This window comes from Trichomycterus rosablanca, chromosome 16, assembly GCF_030014385.1.
Source record: "Trichomycterus rosablanca isolate fTriRos1 chromosome 16, fTriRos1.hap1, whole genome shotgun sequence".
NCBI classification, from domain to species: domain Eukaryota; kingdom Metazoa; phylum Chordata; class Actinopteri; order Siluriformes; family Trichomycteridae; genus Trichomycterus; species Trichomycterus rosablanca.
In genome coordinates, this window is record NC_086003.1 from 28,981,472 (window position 1) to 28,998,074 (window position 16,603).

The following is a 16,603-nucleotide window of genomic DNA, read 5'->3' on the forward strand; positions in this document are numbered from 1 at the left end:
TCAATGTTGGGCCCTTGAGCAAGGCCCTTAACCCTCAATTGCTTAGACAATATACTGTCACAGTACTGTAAGTTGCTTTGGATAAAAGCGTCTGCTAAGTGATAAAAATGTAATTGTTAAACGTTAATGCAACTGTGCCAGCTACTCAACCCAGTTATTAATTACTTTTGTCCAACAGAAAACATTATGATGTATTGTTATGTAACAATTTGAATATAATATATATACTATTAGTACAGTGACATTTATTACCCCATCGATTACAGTGTTTTTAAACTTTCAGTGTCTGTTTTATCCTGGTCAGGGTCACCGTGGGTTTGATCCATTGGGCGAAAGGTAGGACACACACACACACACACACACACAGATTTCAGGCAATTTCTAGTAATTTCAGTTGACCTGACTGCATGTCTTTGTACTGTGGGAGGAAACTGGAGCTCTAGGAGAACATGCAAACTCCATATAAAAAGGACTCTGGCCATCCAGCTAAGGAATCTAACCAACAGGGCGCCCACATTTCTTATCCTTGGTATTACCTCACCTTTTGTTTTTAAATAGAAAATCAAAACAAACAGTATGTGTAAAAAAAAACCCAAACTTTAAATCCTTCTTTTCTCACAGTGGAACTGTGTGGGAATTAAGCACGACATGCTCACGTCATGTTCTGTCCTGAAAGAGTTTCCTGCTTATTTGCAGTGTTTTTTTTCTGTTTGTTTGTTTGTTAATCAGTAAAAGTTCTGTGTGTTACATAAAGCCTCTGTTGTTTTGACAGCCAGTATGAGAGGGTTTAACCAAGAAGCCAGATTGCACAGAGGATTTCTACAACCGGATTATCCTAAGCACCTTATTTAGTAACAAGAAGTAAAAATAATCAATAAGCCAGTCTGTGCAGTTGCTATAAAGAGGTCCCGTCACAGGGTAGCTGAGATAGCTGAGTGCAAACACCAGACAGAGCTGCTACACCAGTGATTGTTTTACTTTGAACAAACTCCACAAAGCAGGTAAGAGCTAGAATTTTATTCTGAATTTAAGAAGTGATTCTTCCACCTGTTGGGAGGTGCAGAGGTCTATTTGGTTCTATAAGGTTTGAATCTCAGCTGTGCTTTCAGCTTTGGGCTCTAAACAGACATGTTAGGCTATGATATTGGGAGGAAAGGTGGGGCGACTGAAGCCCTGCAATGGATTGGCGCCCTGTCCAGGTTATTCCTGACCGTTACATTTACACCGATGATGCATAACATTATGACCACCTTCTTAATATTGTGTTGCCCCCTTTTTGCTGCCCAATACGCAACAAACTGCGCTGCTCTGTGTATTCTGACACCTTTCTATCAGAACCAGCATGAACTTCTTCAGCAGTTTGAGCTACAGTAGCTCGTCTGTTGGATCGGACCACACGGGTGTCAATGAGCCTCGGCTGCCCATGACCCTGTCGCCGGTTTACCACTGTTCCTTCCTGACCACTGCAGACCGGGACACACCCCACAAGAGCTGCAGTTTTGGAGATGCTCTGACCCAGTCGTCTAGCCATCACAATCTGGCCCTCGTCAAACTCGCTCAGATCCTCACGCTCGCCCATTTTTCCTGCTTCTAACATCAACTTTGAGGATAAAATGTTCACTTGCTGCTTAATATATCCCCCCCCCCCCCACTAACAGGTGCCGTGACGAAGAGATAATCAGTGTTATTCACTTCACCTGTCAGTGGTTATAATGTTATGCCTGGTCGGTGTATATTGTGTGTTGGAAAAATAACGCAGGTCTTGCAGTTAGAACATTGATAATTTAAAAAAGCATTATAAAGCTAAAAACAGACTAATAGGTAATACTTTTTTGTTGTTTATGCATGTGCATGTGGCGATATCACCTGTGATTTTCTTTTTCGTTACAGAATGGAGTATTGCAAGTTTGCCATACTGGTAGTCCTTCTGTCCTACATCGAGCACTGCTGGTCGTCTTCCTGTGTGGTGAACAACTTTACCGTCAAGCAGGACTTCGACCCTAAAAAAGTAAGTCCACAGATGAAAGCACAAGATGAAATCCAGACTTTGTATAGTGCTTTTTAAAATAAACAATCAGCCTTACAGGGATTGAGGTCCTAAATGCTTGAACAAGTTGACCAAGAATCTAAAAACCACTAAATTCTATTATATGTGCAAATCCTTTTAGGGTGCCAAACAATTAAAACAACAACAATTAATTTCAATAGGTTTGGTTAGTGGTTAGAAAGAGGAAAGATTTGACACACAAGGTTCAGTTCAATGCAGATCACATGTATTTTAAAAGATACACAGGTAGTTTTGGTGTTTTTAGATGTGATGCACCATGTGAACCTGGATCAAACTCAATAAACGTAGCTTTATTGGCATGACAAATATGGACATTCGTGTTGCCAAAGGATCAATAAAGGAATCTTATTTTATCTTATCTTAAATGTAATAAAAAGAAAATCATAACAAAATACACAGATCAGCCATAACATTAAAACCACCTCCTTGTTTCTACACTCACTGTCCATTTTATCAGCTCCACTTACCATATAGAAGCACTTTGTAGTTCTACAATTACTGACTGTAGTCCATCTGTTTCATGTCAGGACCACCACAGAGCAGGTATTATTTAGGTGGTGGATGATTCTCAGCACTGCAGTGACACTGACATGGTGGTGGTGTGTTAGTGTGTGTTGTGCTGGTATGAGTGGATCAGACACAGCAGCGCTGCTGGAGTTTTTAAACACCTCACTGATGAAGGTCTAGAAGATGACCGACTCAAACAGCAGCAATAGATGAGTGATCGTCTCCGACTTTACATCTACAAGGTGGACCGACCTTGGTAGGAGTGTCTTATAGAGTGGACAGTGAGTGGACACGGTATTTAAAAACTCCAGCAGCGCTGCTGTGTCTGATCCAGTCATACCAGCACAACACACACTAACACACCACCACCATGTCAGTGTCACTGCAGTGCTGAGAATCATCCACCACCTAAATAATACCTGCTCTGTGATGAACAACTTGAAAGCAGGTTTCAGTGAGTGTAGAATCAAGAAGGTGGTTTTAATGTTATGGCTGATCGGTGTACATGCATTTATATAAAAGTTACAGATACACATATAAAAATGTAAGAAAAACAGGCTTGTAATTTAGATGTAATTAAAAAGTAAATTAAAGTAAAATAAAATAAAGTGATTTAATTGAAACTTGGCTTGTAATTCACTCACATACTCGCTCATGTTTAACAGATAGATAAGGCCGAGCTTTTGTGTACTTTACAATATTGACCCTTGATGTGCCTGTTACTCAGTATGCAGGAAAGTGGTACGCCCAGCAGAAGAAAAACCCGGAGGGACTGTTTCTGGAGGACAACATTTCAGCTGAATACACCGTGGAGGACGATGGCACCATGACCGCCTCTTCCAAGGGTCGTGTCACGCTGTTCGGGTGAGTGAGGGATGCCAAACTGCATGGCAATAAAAACACACACAAATAGTTCATGACTGATCATAGGAGTGAAACGACCGATCTGTAAACAGAAAACAATTATTTAATGAAGAATAAAAAAACAGTGAAACAAAAGGGTAACAAGGGCAGAAAGGGCGTGGAAAGCAAATGAGCCATACCACATATTAAGGACATGAACCCAAAACCTTCTGTGGCTGTTTTACCACTTAAATAATTAAATATTGTTAAATATCACATTTACAATATAATGAACATATTGTTAGCCATAATTTGGTGTTCGGGTGGCGGGGTCTCACAGCATGAAGGTCCTGGGTTCGATCCCCAGGCGGGGCGGTCCGGGTCCTTTCTGTGCGGAGTTTGCATGTTCTCCCCGTGTCTGCGTGGGTTTCCTCCGGGAGCCCCGGTTTCCTCCCACAGTCCAAAAACATGCGGTCAGTGTTTCTGTAGGGTGTTACTGTTTGCCTTGCGCCCATTGAAAAGCTGGGATAGGCTCCAGCAGCACCCGGTGACCGGTGGCACAGCTGTTTGTTACTCAAGCCCACCACCTCTGAGACCCGGGTTTGAAACTCAGTGGTGCCATCTGCTGGCCTGGCTCTACACAACATGATTGGCTATACAAGAGATTGCCGCCCTGTTCTTAGTGTTCCTGCCTTGTGCCTAGTGTTTGCCTGTGGAACCAGACCCACTTCGACCCTGACCAGGAGATGGCGGTTGATAAAAATTGACCTTACATTTGGGCAGCACCACAGCATAACCTTTTAATACATATTATAGGATAATCTTGGTCATATGAAATGACTTGTTTGAAAGCTGGGGTCAGAGCGCAGGGTCAGCCAATGTACGGCTTTCCTGGAGCCTAGAAGGTTAAAGCCTTTGCTCAAGGGCCCAACAGTGGCTCCAAGGAAGAGCCAGGATTCAAACCCACAACCTTCTAGTTGGTAACCCACAGCTCCACTCACTAGGCTACCACTGGGACAGTGACAAGGACAGTGGTAGCTTAGTGGGTAGAGCTATGGGCTATCAAATCCAGACTCTTCTATGCAGCCACTATTGGGCCCTTGAGCAAGGCCCTTAACCCTGTCTGCTCCTGGGGCGCCATACAATGGCTGACCCTGCGCTCTGACCTCTGCTTCCAAACACCTGTGTTTGTATATATGACAAATAAAGGTCACTCACTTTCTTAACCGCTTATCCAATTAGGGTCGCAGGGGGTGCTGGAGCCTATCCTAGCTTTTCAATGGGTGCAAGGCACACAGTAACACCCTGGACGAGGCGCCAGTCCACCGCAGGGCAGACACACATACACACATTCACCTATAGGGCAATTCAGTGTCTCCAATTAACCTGACTGCATGGTTTTGGACTGTGGGAGGAAACCGGAGCTCCCGGAGGAAACCCACACAGACACGGGGAGAACATGCAAACTCCACACGGTGTGTTGCTAATCCAGTTGCTCTGTCTGCAGATTCTGGGTTGTGTGTGCTGACATGGCCGCTCAGTACTCAGTACCTGACCCCTCCACCCCCGGCAAGATGTTCATGAATTACCAGGGCCTGGCCAGCTACCTGTCTAGTGGGGGTGAGTAAATGTTTACCTTACAATGAAGAAACATTTCAGAGATTCCCAGACCGCCTCAAATGTACAGCATAAACAAGTACTTTTGAGTGCTTTAAGTATAATGCAAGTATTCCAATATTAAGCACTATAAATAAAATATACCATCATATGTAAAGGTTCTACTAAACTCATGGGAAAATGTGCTTCATTTCATGGACCTCGTTTTTCAAAAATCACAGATTTCACGCAGTAATTTACACTTACAAATTAAATGATAGAATAAATGGAAGCTACAACACACAGCACAGCTACCTTAATAGTTGAATGTAAACCTAGAACATCCAATACGTTGTTCATATAGGGGTGGGGTGGTAGTAAGCCGGATAGGGTCTCCTCATAACTGATGCAACTACGACCTCTGCTGGCTGATTGATGGCGCCTGCACAGAGACAAGGAAAAGAGTGCTGTCAGGGTGTGTCTCTCCGTACACAGTGCTGATCCGCATTAGCACTCGCCTAGTGCGGTAAAAAAATGCATACGGCTCCTGCCCACATGTCGGAGGGGGCGTGGGTTAGCTTCGTTCTCCTCAATCAGAGCGGAGATCGGCATTAGCGGAGAGGAAGCTTGATGCAATCGGGCTTGGGAGTAGGGATGTAAAGATTCACCACAATACAGTTAATAACCGATTCAAATCGATTTCACATGTAAAATGAATCGATATGCACTTTAAACAGCAGAGGGCGCTGGCGCTATACACCTCGCCTTGATGACGTCACTGGCGCTATACGCCTGGTTGCCAGATTCGGGGTTTTTCAGCCAAATTGGGCTTAATTTAAAATTGTTTTGCATAGTTTGTGCCTACCTCAGAAATAAAAGGGCGTCCATTATTTAGATAAATAAAAGATAATCACAAAAACAGTATTTTATTTTCTTTTTTTAAGAGAAATAATAAAAGGAAACTTTGTCATCATTTGTCTTCAATTTCAGTTTTAAAAAAATCGGGGAAAAATCGTATCGTGAACCCAGTATCGTGAATCGCATCGTATCGTGGGTAGAGTGTATCATTACATCCCTAGTTGGGAGTTTTCCAAACTTTTTTTAGCTGCTTTACACTTCCACATCTTGGACATTTTAACTGACCGATTGCTAACTGAATTGCTGTAGGATTGCTAGGACGCCTCATAGTGCAAATTAACCAGAAATCGTAAAGCACTTGAACGCTACAAGAATTAAAAACTTTAAATCGCTAAACACAAACCTTGAAGTTTGAATTTCATGGTAAATTGTGTATTACACGGGAAGCGGCTCATTTCACAGTCTGTGAATCATATGTAATATTTCACCCGTAGAAATAACAAAAATTAAAAATTGTACATCAGACTCTTGAGGTGGCTGGTCCTGACTTTGAGAATCATGGCTGTGTGTTAACATATGATTTATCCATACAGGTGACAACTACTGGGTCATCGACACCGATTACACCAACTACGCCATTACCTACGCGTGCCGCACGCTGAAGGATGATGGCAGCTGCGATGACGGCTATGCGATTGTGTTCTCCCGTAACCCTCGCGGCCTTCCCCCTTCCATCCAGCGCATCGTGCGCCAGAAACAGGAGGAGATCTGTATGGCAGGCCAGTTCAAACCGGTGCTGCAGTCAGGTTAGACTTTATTATTTAACCTTTTTTTACAGAATTGAGTGGCTTCTAGCTATGTGCAACAAGAATTAGCTGATAGTTTTTCTCTAAGACTTAACTCTGGGTTTGTTCTACAGGAGCCTGCTAAGCGCTGAAAGGTTTCTTTAGCGTGCTGAGAAGAAGCCGTGGATCCATCTCATGAGATGCAGGGATCAAAGTGGACCTCGCAATGTGGTCGGTTGTAACTCTCATTTTCAAGGGAAACTTGTGTCTGTGACAATAAATATTTTTTAAAGGAAGGTTTTGTCTTTGTGTGTGTTTATAAAGAAGGACATGCGGGGGGTTTAAGCCTTTGCCAGTGCTAACAGTTTGTGCTTTTATGTCTGTAAAGCTTTCAGAGGTAAATCGGCAACAATACAAGGCCACTGGGAATTATTAATCAAAGTTTAAAGGAAGTATAAAGCAAATCAAGCTCACTGATTTGCTAACCAAGGATCATGCAGTCCACAACCATAATAATCAGAATGTACATATAAATAAATAACAAAACCTGTAACAAGCTAATAACTCAGGCTTTGGTTTGACTCCAGAGTAATGCAAAATCATCCAGTTCTTTAAAAAGTAAACGTAGTAAACATCTACTTCACAGTCTGCAGTCCAGACCTACATATAGAACTGTTTTGCAACACCGACTGATTGATATAGAAGTAAAAGTCTATACAGTCTAAGATATACTTGGGTGGTGCCATGACAATGCAAAACTGTGGTAGTGAGTGATCAGCTGCATAAATGTAACGTATTATTTTCTTTATGGTTGACTGATTATTATTACCACACTATTAATAACATGATAAGTAACTACATGTGCTAAAGTCAAGAACATCCCAGTATAAAAATGAAACATTAACAAGATCCATGAAGCGTATGCAGCTAGAAGTGCGTTTTTGTTCGGCAACTTGCCAGATACTAAAATAATTTAGTAGAAAAACAGCTATTATACTGCGATCCAATCTTTAATGGTTTAAATAAGTTCTGAGCAGCTTAATATGAATAGCAGAGAGCAGTTAAAAATGCCCCACCAGCATTGCCATATGTCCTGTAAGACAGTGGTTCTCAACCAGGGGCCACAGTGAGCCTAGAGGGGTCCCGTTGCATCACACTTGATGGGACAGGAAAACCGATCAGGCATAACATTATGACCTCCTAACATTGTGTTGGTCCCCCTTTTGCTGCCAAAACAGCCCTGCAACTGTGCTGCTCTGTGTATTCTGACTCCTTTCTATCAGAACCAGCATGAACTTCTTCAGCAGTCTGAGCTACAGTAGCTCGTCTGTCTGCCTTCGCTCCCCACGTTCATCAGTGAGCATTGGCCGCCCATGACCCTGCTGCCGATTTACCACTGTTCCTTCCTTGGAGCACTTATGATAGATACTGACCACTGAGCTGCAGTTTTGGAGATGCTCTGACCCAGTCGTCTAGTTATCACAGTTTGGTCCTCGTCAAACTCGCTCAGATCCTCATGCTCGCCCATTTTTCTTCTGCTTCTAACATCAACTTTGAGGATAAAATGTTCACTTGCTGCTTAATATATCCCCCCCACTAACAGGTGCCGTGATGAGGAGATAATCAGTGTTATTCACTTCACCTGTCAGTGGTCATAATGTTATGCCTCGTCAGTGTACATCTGTGTTAAACTGCCTATAGCCTACGTTGGGTCTTTGAGAACAGACACATATTTGATCTGCCCACCAGAAAAGTGCAAAAATCAATGGGCGGCTACTATAAAAAATTCTGATTTAATTGTTAATGCAGATCCTGCTGAAGCAGACCCAGGTGAGGAAGCTTCTACCAGAAGTAAACCACAAGTAAATCTATTATATCAACCAAAATCAGAAAATCTGGATCATGGAATCTTCAAGAACACAAAACCTTTTGTCATCCTTGCTGAATGTGTAAGAATATCATAACCCGTGTCAATGGGGTCCCAATTTGTATTCAAACACAAGGGGATTTAGGATAAAAAAGAACCATTGAGATATAACCGCTGTTATAAGACACAGAACTCATCTTTCCCGGGATCTCAGCAATTAGTGATCAATACGTGACTTGTTGAGTTGCCTAACAGACCGTATTTAAACATTTACTAGTAAACAGATTTGGGTTAATCTGTAAAGCGACCCAAACCGAACATTCTGCAAACACACACAGTATTTCTGAGTGACTGATTGAATACGTGAGGCTCGTTACTCTGCAGTGTTCCTGCTTTAGTTTTAGGGATGTGTTTGTTGTCACGTCGCATCATTACAATATACTGTAACTACTGCAAGAAGCACTACAGGGTCATTTGGGTTTATAACATGATTGAGTGTAGAAGACACAGAAAGTGTTTATTTATTATAATTTACATTAGAAATGTATTAACCATTAAAATAGTTCAAGTGGTAATGAACATTATATCTGATTATTGGTTAACGTTTGGTAACCATCAGGAATTTTGAGGATGTATAAAAGTGCCCATTATTTTTATCATGATATGTCCTCCTTGTGTCTGAAAATTATTTAATGCTAAAATATCCATGGTCGATCCATACAGGTCTTTTTTCAAAGGCTGATATTGATACTGATACAGTCGTAGCTTGAAACTCAACGCCAATTGGTTTTGGGACTGGCGTTGAGTTTAAAAGGCGTTGAGTTTCAAGGTATTTTTTCCCATAAGGAAACCTGTTAATGCGTCCATGGTCCCGTGAAACTGCAGATATTTTAGGCTCATGTAAAATAATGAGGTTGTTTTTGACACAGTGAAACAGTGTAGATGTAAAGTCAGAGACGATCGCTCATCTATTGCTGCTGTTTGAGTCGCTCATCTTCTAGACCTTCATCAGTGGTCACAGGACGCTGCCCACGGGGCACTGTTGGCTGGATTTATTTGTGGTTGGTGGACTATTCTCAGTCCAGCAGTGACAGTGAGGTGTTTAAAAACTCCAGCAGCGCTACTGTGTCTGATCCACTCATACCAGCACAACACACACTAACACACCAGCACCATGTCAGTGTCACTGCAGTGCTGAGAATGATCCACCACCTAAATAATACCTGCTCTGTGGGGGTCCTGTGGGGGTCCTGACCATTAAAGAACAGCATGAAAGGGGGCTAACAAAGCATGCAGAGAAACAGGTGGACTACAGTCAGTAATTGTAGAACTACAAAGTAAGTAAAGCCGATAAAATGGACAGTGAGTGTAGAAACAAGGAGGTGGTTTTAATGTTATGGCTGATCGGTGTATATCTGTGACGTCCCCATTAATGCTGAGGGATACAAACACACTTTGGAGCAGTATGTGCTTCTCATCTAGACGACGTCTTCCTCAGGAACACCCAGCCAAGCCACTGTTCTGTATTTGAATAGTTGGGCTTTGTTGTAAGTGAACTCCCATTGAAAACAATGGAGACCCCAAACTGCTGAGTGTTCTATCAAGCAAGAATGAGAAGGAATTCCACTTAGAGATGCACAAATTAAGCAAATCATCTCATTACACCAGTTATGCTCTCTTGGATTGCCTGAGACATTTATAAATAAAAGCATTCACATCAAATATGTATCTTATTTGAAGGCGAACATCATGTGACTGTCTAACATGATCTCAATACATAAATGTAACCTGTTATATGCATGTAGAAAAAATATATTCATTAAAAGATATTTAATAACAGTGTCTAAATGCTATGTATTAGCGCAAGATCACATTTCTCATTAAGGGTTTTTTGCCCAATGAATCAGGCTCACTGCGACCCTGACCAGGATAAGCAATGGTAAAAGAGTCAATGAATGAATGTTCTATAGACAACCCCACTCTTCACTATGGGAGGCTCTGTTTCCATAGTAACAACACAAAGAGATGACATTACCGCCGCCGTCCTTGTCTTTCCGGATTGGCTGGTGATTGGTCGAGCTCAGCGAGGCGTTTCTCTTCCCATCATGCCTTGCCCCATTGATCCAAAGCAACACCGGCGGAATAGCAGGAAGTCATGGCAAGAGGGGCATGGCACAGTATCACCCTGCACAATCTTCCTCTTGTGATGAGTGGTGATGAGGGGTGAGTTGCTCTTTCTGCACAGCAGCATTTTGAATGAAAGATCTGATGTTCTGAGATCAGACCAAGGATCTGATCTGTAATGAAAATGTGAAGCAGGGTCTTTCTGAATCTGTAGACTGAAGAGGGAAACGTTTGCTGGCTTTGTGTTGTGTATAAACACTGTGTGAATACTGGGGGTGTCCATCATGATACATCACTATTATGAGCTCCTAAAATCATCTCTACATCATTCTGTCACAGTTTTATGTCCAGTAGATTTACATAGCAGCACAAGGCTTATCTGAACAGACTATTCAGTACTCTGTGATTATTATTATTCATCACCATAACTCAGACCTTTATCAGATACGAACCAGGAACCCAGAGTGCAGAACCAGTTAGCCCTTGATTTCACCATAATATTTACTAATGCACAACAGCAACAACAACCTCTGGGGCAAATAAAGATGCACCAGTCATGCACTGACTGTTTTTGCTTGGGGGTGTTGAGTATTAACACACATATGAAGAAACGAATCTATTCAAATAGTCTCGTTTCTTACTGATATTAAAATACATGCAGGATCTCATATGCAAAACTACTAAAACAGATGAAACAATTCTAATAGTTAAAGATGTGAACAGTTAAAAGCTAGCCTGCACTATTACTAAACGATTACATAGAAGATAGAATTATCCTGAATTTATGCTGGGTCAAAAATACACATATAGCAACTTAGATTATTAATCTAAAAGTGTTCGAAAAGTTCTAATATGTCATTTAACTTTTGAATGAGGCCTGATAATTCCTTACTAATAATTATGATTGTCGGGCGGTCAGTTGGAACAGCAACATAGCACACTATTAAACCACTGTTTGTTTGTTTATTAGGATTTTAACGTCATGTTTTACACTTTGGTTACATGCATGACAGGAACGGTAGTTACTCATTACACAAGATTCATCAGTTCACAAGTTTAATATCAAACACAGTCATGGACAATTTTGTATCTCCAGTTCACCTCACTTGCACGTCTTGGACTGTGTGAGGTAACGGGAGCACCTGGAGGAAACCCACGCAGACACGGGGAGAACATGCAAACTCCACACAGAACCCAGGACCTTCTTGCTGTGAGGCGACAGTGCCACCCACTTAGCCACCGTGCAGCCTATTGAACCACTGCAGAGTGTTCAAACTCATGCATTCGAATCCCAGCAGAGCCACCAAACTCAGCTGGCCTTGTTCTGTTCCCACTGCGATTTGCCATCTCAAGAAAGGGTCTGAGTGTCTGCGTGAGAGGGGGGTGGGGAGTCACATGGAGCTTAGTGTGACTCTCTATATGCGATACAGCTCTGTGTAAGAGCCCAACGCCAGATAGTGATAAGAAGCGGTCGCAGGTTGGGTACGTGTCGAAAGGGGCATGTGGTGATCCAGCTTTCCTTGATTAGATTGGGGGTCGTGCAAGCTACAGCAGATTCACAATCAGTAATGGGAAATGACTTAATTAAAGATAAAGGGGTGAGAAATTCCAAAAAAGTTTGATTGACTAATGCTGAGTAATTACTTAGACATGATAGCTATCTTTACTACACAAATGATCATTTCTGATGCTAATAATTACGCTACATCAGCTGCTTAGGGACACATGTCTGTGTGCAGTGCAAAGAACATTTTACCCAGTTTGCAGCAAAATGGTTTAATTTAAAACATATTAAATTAATTAATTAAATAAATCTAAACTTTAGTAATTGGATTGTGGTGGGTCTGGAGTCACCTGTAAACATGCAAGGCAAGAAAACACTTAATTGGAGGGCATCACACACTTGACCCCACATGATTCACATGAACCCCTTATTTTTTATCTGGGCATGGAACCAGCACTGAGAGCGCACTGACAAATGTGCCTTCCACTGACTAGGCTGGGTATAAGCCAATCATGTCCCAGCAGATGCCCAACCAGCTGACAGCACTGCTTAGTTTGGAAGCGTACTTTACCGCTGCGCCATCCAAAAACATGCAAGTTAATAATGTAATATTAAATCATAAAAATGAGGTGAGAAATTACAGTTCCATGGAGTTTAAAAGGTCAGAAATGATGACCATACGGTGCTGGCATTGGGCAAAACCCCCACAGCAGATCATCTGCTTAAAAATTCATGATATCGCAGACATGAGTAAAGTCAGGTAAGACGAGTTAATAATACATATGACCTCAATACTGAAGTGTAAGTATGTGCTTGGTAGAGTTGAACAGCATGTTATTACAGTAATATCTAAGTAAAGTGAGCCAGCGATGAAATTTGGTGGTTCTTTCTGGTGAGTTCAGCAGTAAAACGGCTGGAGATTGTAATTACACCACAAGCATGAGCACCGGGACAACATAGGCTTTCTGCAGCCTTTGACCTCTTGCTGAGATTGCTCAATGAAGGGCTTGACAAGGTATTATTACTATGTTTAACCCAAAGAAGGATTCAAGCTCCTCCCCAAGTTCTGCCAACCTATAAAGCCTGACAACATCTAGGGAAGGACTGACTTGGTGTTTTTATGTTGAGACTGAGGCTTGCAGCACATACATTTTATACCACAGAAAAGGTTGCAAGTGAAAATGAGAGTAATCTAGGTAGTCTTAAAGCTTGGAGTGAGGACGTCTGCAGTGTCACTGTGGTACCAACATCTATCGGTAAGTGATTTTTAAAAATCCGTATGTTTAGATTAGATTAGATTCAACTTTATTATCATTGTGCAGAGTAAACAAGTACAAAGCCAACGAAATGCAGTAAGATCTAACCAGAAGTGCAAGATAGAGATTATTTACATTTTTGGCATTTAGCAGAGGCTTTTATCCAAAGCGACTTACAGTTGTGACAGTATACAATCTAAGGTTAAGGGCCTTGCTCAAGGGCCCAACAGTGGCAGCCTGGCAGTGATGAGGCTTGAACTGGCAACCTTCTGATTACTGGAGCAGTACCTTAGCTACTAGGCTATCCAAAGCCCTACATATATATTTACTAGAGATGGAACGATCGATCGGCTATGAATCGGTATCGGCCGATTTTTAATAAAAATATGCTATCGGCGATCGGCCAATATTTCCTAAATGTAGCCGATCCGATCGTGTGATATATAAAAGATCACGTTAAGTTAACAGCTCAGTGGATTGATCCAGACTTTGAGCTACAAAGCACCAACCATCACATCACCATTCATCAACAATCATACAGAAACCATCGTGAAAGCTCTTCATGACCTAAAATAACATAATTAACGTTGTGCATCATACATACGATGTAATTTTGCTGATTGTAATATTTACTTTAAAAAGATAATTCAACCCGGTCACATCTGAGTCGATTCTATCAGCACGTTATATAAACTCCTGGTTCACTTTGGTAAATCGTAAGTGGTTCTTGCTTGTGATGTAGATGAGAACAGAAAACGTTACAGAGCCAATCAGAGGCAAAAGTTTATTCATTACCAAATTCGTTAGTTCAGGGTCATCTGCTGAACTTTTAGGATCATCAGAAAACTTTTAGCTGCTTAGACGGAACGAGTCTGACTCGGTTACAGATCTGTGGTAATAGCAGTTTAATGAAGCTTTTTAATGTAAGAGAGTCACACAGAATGTTCTGTATTAGTTGGTGTTTATTTAAAACCACGACATTAATTAATAACAGTAAACACGGAGAGATACTGTAACTGAGAAGAGAAACTTACGCTTCGCGAAAAATAAATCGACTCGTGAAACACTTTAAGCGATACAGTGAACAGATCATTTCTCTCCCGATCGGTACATCTCTAATATATATATATATTACAGTTAAAGTGCAGAAGTGACCAGATAAGTGAAATGAGGAGACATATAAGAATATGAAGAATATTAAACAGATGATGTTGATATTAAACAGATAATGATGATTGTACAGTGTATAGACTAATATGTATTTACAGAGTAATGGAAGGTGAAGTATATAAGTATAGCAGACATACAGTATATACATTATTGTTGTGCTGGTATAAACAGTGCAATAGTGCCATGTGCAAATGTGCAAAATACTGATGGTATATACAATGTGGTACAAAGTGCAGTGATGTTTTTAAAGTGGTGTGGTAGAGTTTAGCAGGGTAACAGCCTCAGGAAAAAACTCTTCCTGAGTCTGCTGGTACGAGAGCGGAGGCTCCTGTAATTCCTGCCAGACGGAAGCAAGGTGAAAAGTCCACGGTTAGGATGAGAAACATCGTTGATAATGTTCCTCGCTCTGCCCACGCAGCGTTTATGGTAAATGTCCTGTATGGTGGGTAACTGGGTCCCGGTGATGCGTGGGCGGTTTTAACCACCCGCTGGAGAGCTTTCTGGTCGGCTGTGGAGCAATTGCCGTACCACACAGAGAGGAACAATGCTCTCACTGGTACAGCGATAAAAGTCCACAAAAAAGGGACATTATTTAGATGGAAGCTTGGCTAGACAGAAATTACAAGGCTAGATTTCTAAATCTTCTGTCAACACCTATTGGTAATAATACTAATACTATTACTGCTACTGCTGCTGCTTATAATACAAATGTATTTATAAAGCACCTTTCATACTTTAGCAGTTCGTAGTGATGTACGGGACAGAGAATGGCACAAATACCAATAAATCAAAATTAAAAGTATTGCTTGATTAATATTGAATGAATGAATGAATGAATGAAAACTAGTTATGTAGTTTGGGAAAATGTCTCCATCTTAGAGGACAATATTTAAAAACGACAAGTTGGGACTCAAGCTCACCAAATTTAGCGCAGGACTTTAATCAGTACAAGACTTGTCCAGGTTCCTGTATTCATGTTTTTATGGTGGATATAACCCACACACAGAAATACTTTGGTGTGACATTATATTCTCACAGATAAGTAGTATTTGAGTAATGGGGGATTTAACCTCATCTCCAAGATACCTTTATGAGACCCTGTACTCTCATGGATAATCTGTTTTTGAGTTCAAATCTGTGCTTATCTAGAGTGACTTTTAACACATAAAAGGACAATAATATAGCTAAAATAATGACAAGGCAGGAATCAAATTCGAGCAATAGCAAAGTAATGCAATTAAGACAGTGATTCAAATAAAAAAGACGGCATAATAAAAATGTTTGTAATGACTGAGTGGCTCTAGCAGCACTTTCTGAACTCTGTAAATGTCTCATAGAACTTTTGAGAGCGGCAGATAACAGAGCATTACAATAATCAAGCTTAAATGTGATGACGACATGCACACGTTTCTCCCCATCAGCAGGGATTAGAATGTCCTAAACCTTTGAGATATTCCGATCATGGAAATACGCAGTTTTACAGATATTACTGATGTGGTACTTAAAACTGAGCTCATTATCAAAAAATACTCCAAGATCCTTGACCTCCAAGTTTCTAGATAAGTTCTATAGATAAGCCTGTATGTCCTCAGTTTGTGTTTCACTTCTCACAACAAGGACCTCTGAGTTTTCTCTGTTTAACTGCAGGAAATTGCCAAACATCCACATATTTATATCATTTATGCGATGAAATGTCAGTATTTGGTGCTATGGAGGTATAAAGCTGAGTATCATCTGCGTACGGATGATAACAGATGTTATAACTCTTAATAACAGCCGGTCGTGAAGGCATATACAGGCTAAACAGGCCCCAGGATTGAATAGTAGCCAAAACCATCTAAATATGATTGAAACCAGTTTAAGACTGGGACACTCATACCCAGATTGGAAACCAATCAAGCAGAATTTTACAGTCAACTGTATCAGCACAGAAGCAGCAACTGTTAAATCTGTTAAATCTAACAAAACCAAAACAGAGATGTTACCCGTGTCTTTGTTATACTTAAGATCATTAAAGTCTTTAAG

The 16,603-nt window shown here is 41.1% G+C and overlaps 1 protein-coding gene across 1 annotated transcript; it reads left to right on the top strand.

Annotated features, from left to right (window-relative positions):
• The first annotated feature begins 771 nt into the window (after positions 1-771).
• rbp4l (retinol binding protein 4, like) lies at positions 772-6,953 on the top strand. The gene is made up of 6 exons (XM_063011811.1): positions 772-1,001; positions 1,891-2,008; positions 3,303-3,439; positions 4,926-5,038; positions 6,466-6,678; positions 6,792-6,953. The coding sequence occupies exons 2-6, from the start codon at positions 1,892-1,894 to the stop codon at positions 6,800-6,802; spliced, it is 591 nt and encodes a 196-aa protein (XP_062867881.1). The 5' UTR covers positions 772-1,001; position 1,891; the 3' UTR covers positions 6,803-6,953.
• The last annotated feature ends 9,650 nt before the right edge of the window (positions 6,954-16,603 follow it).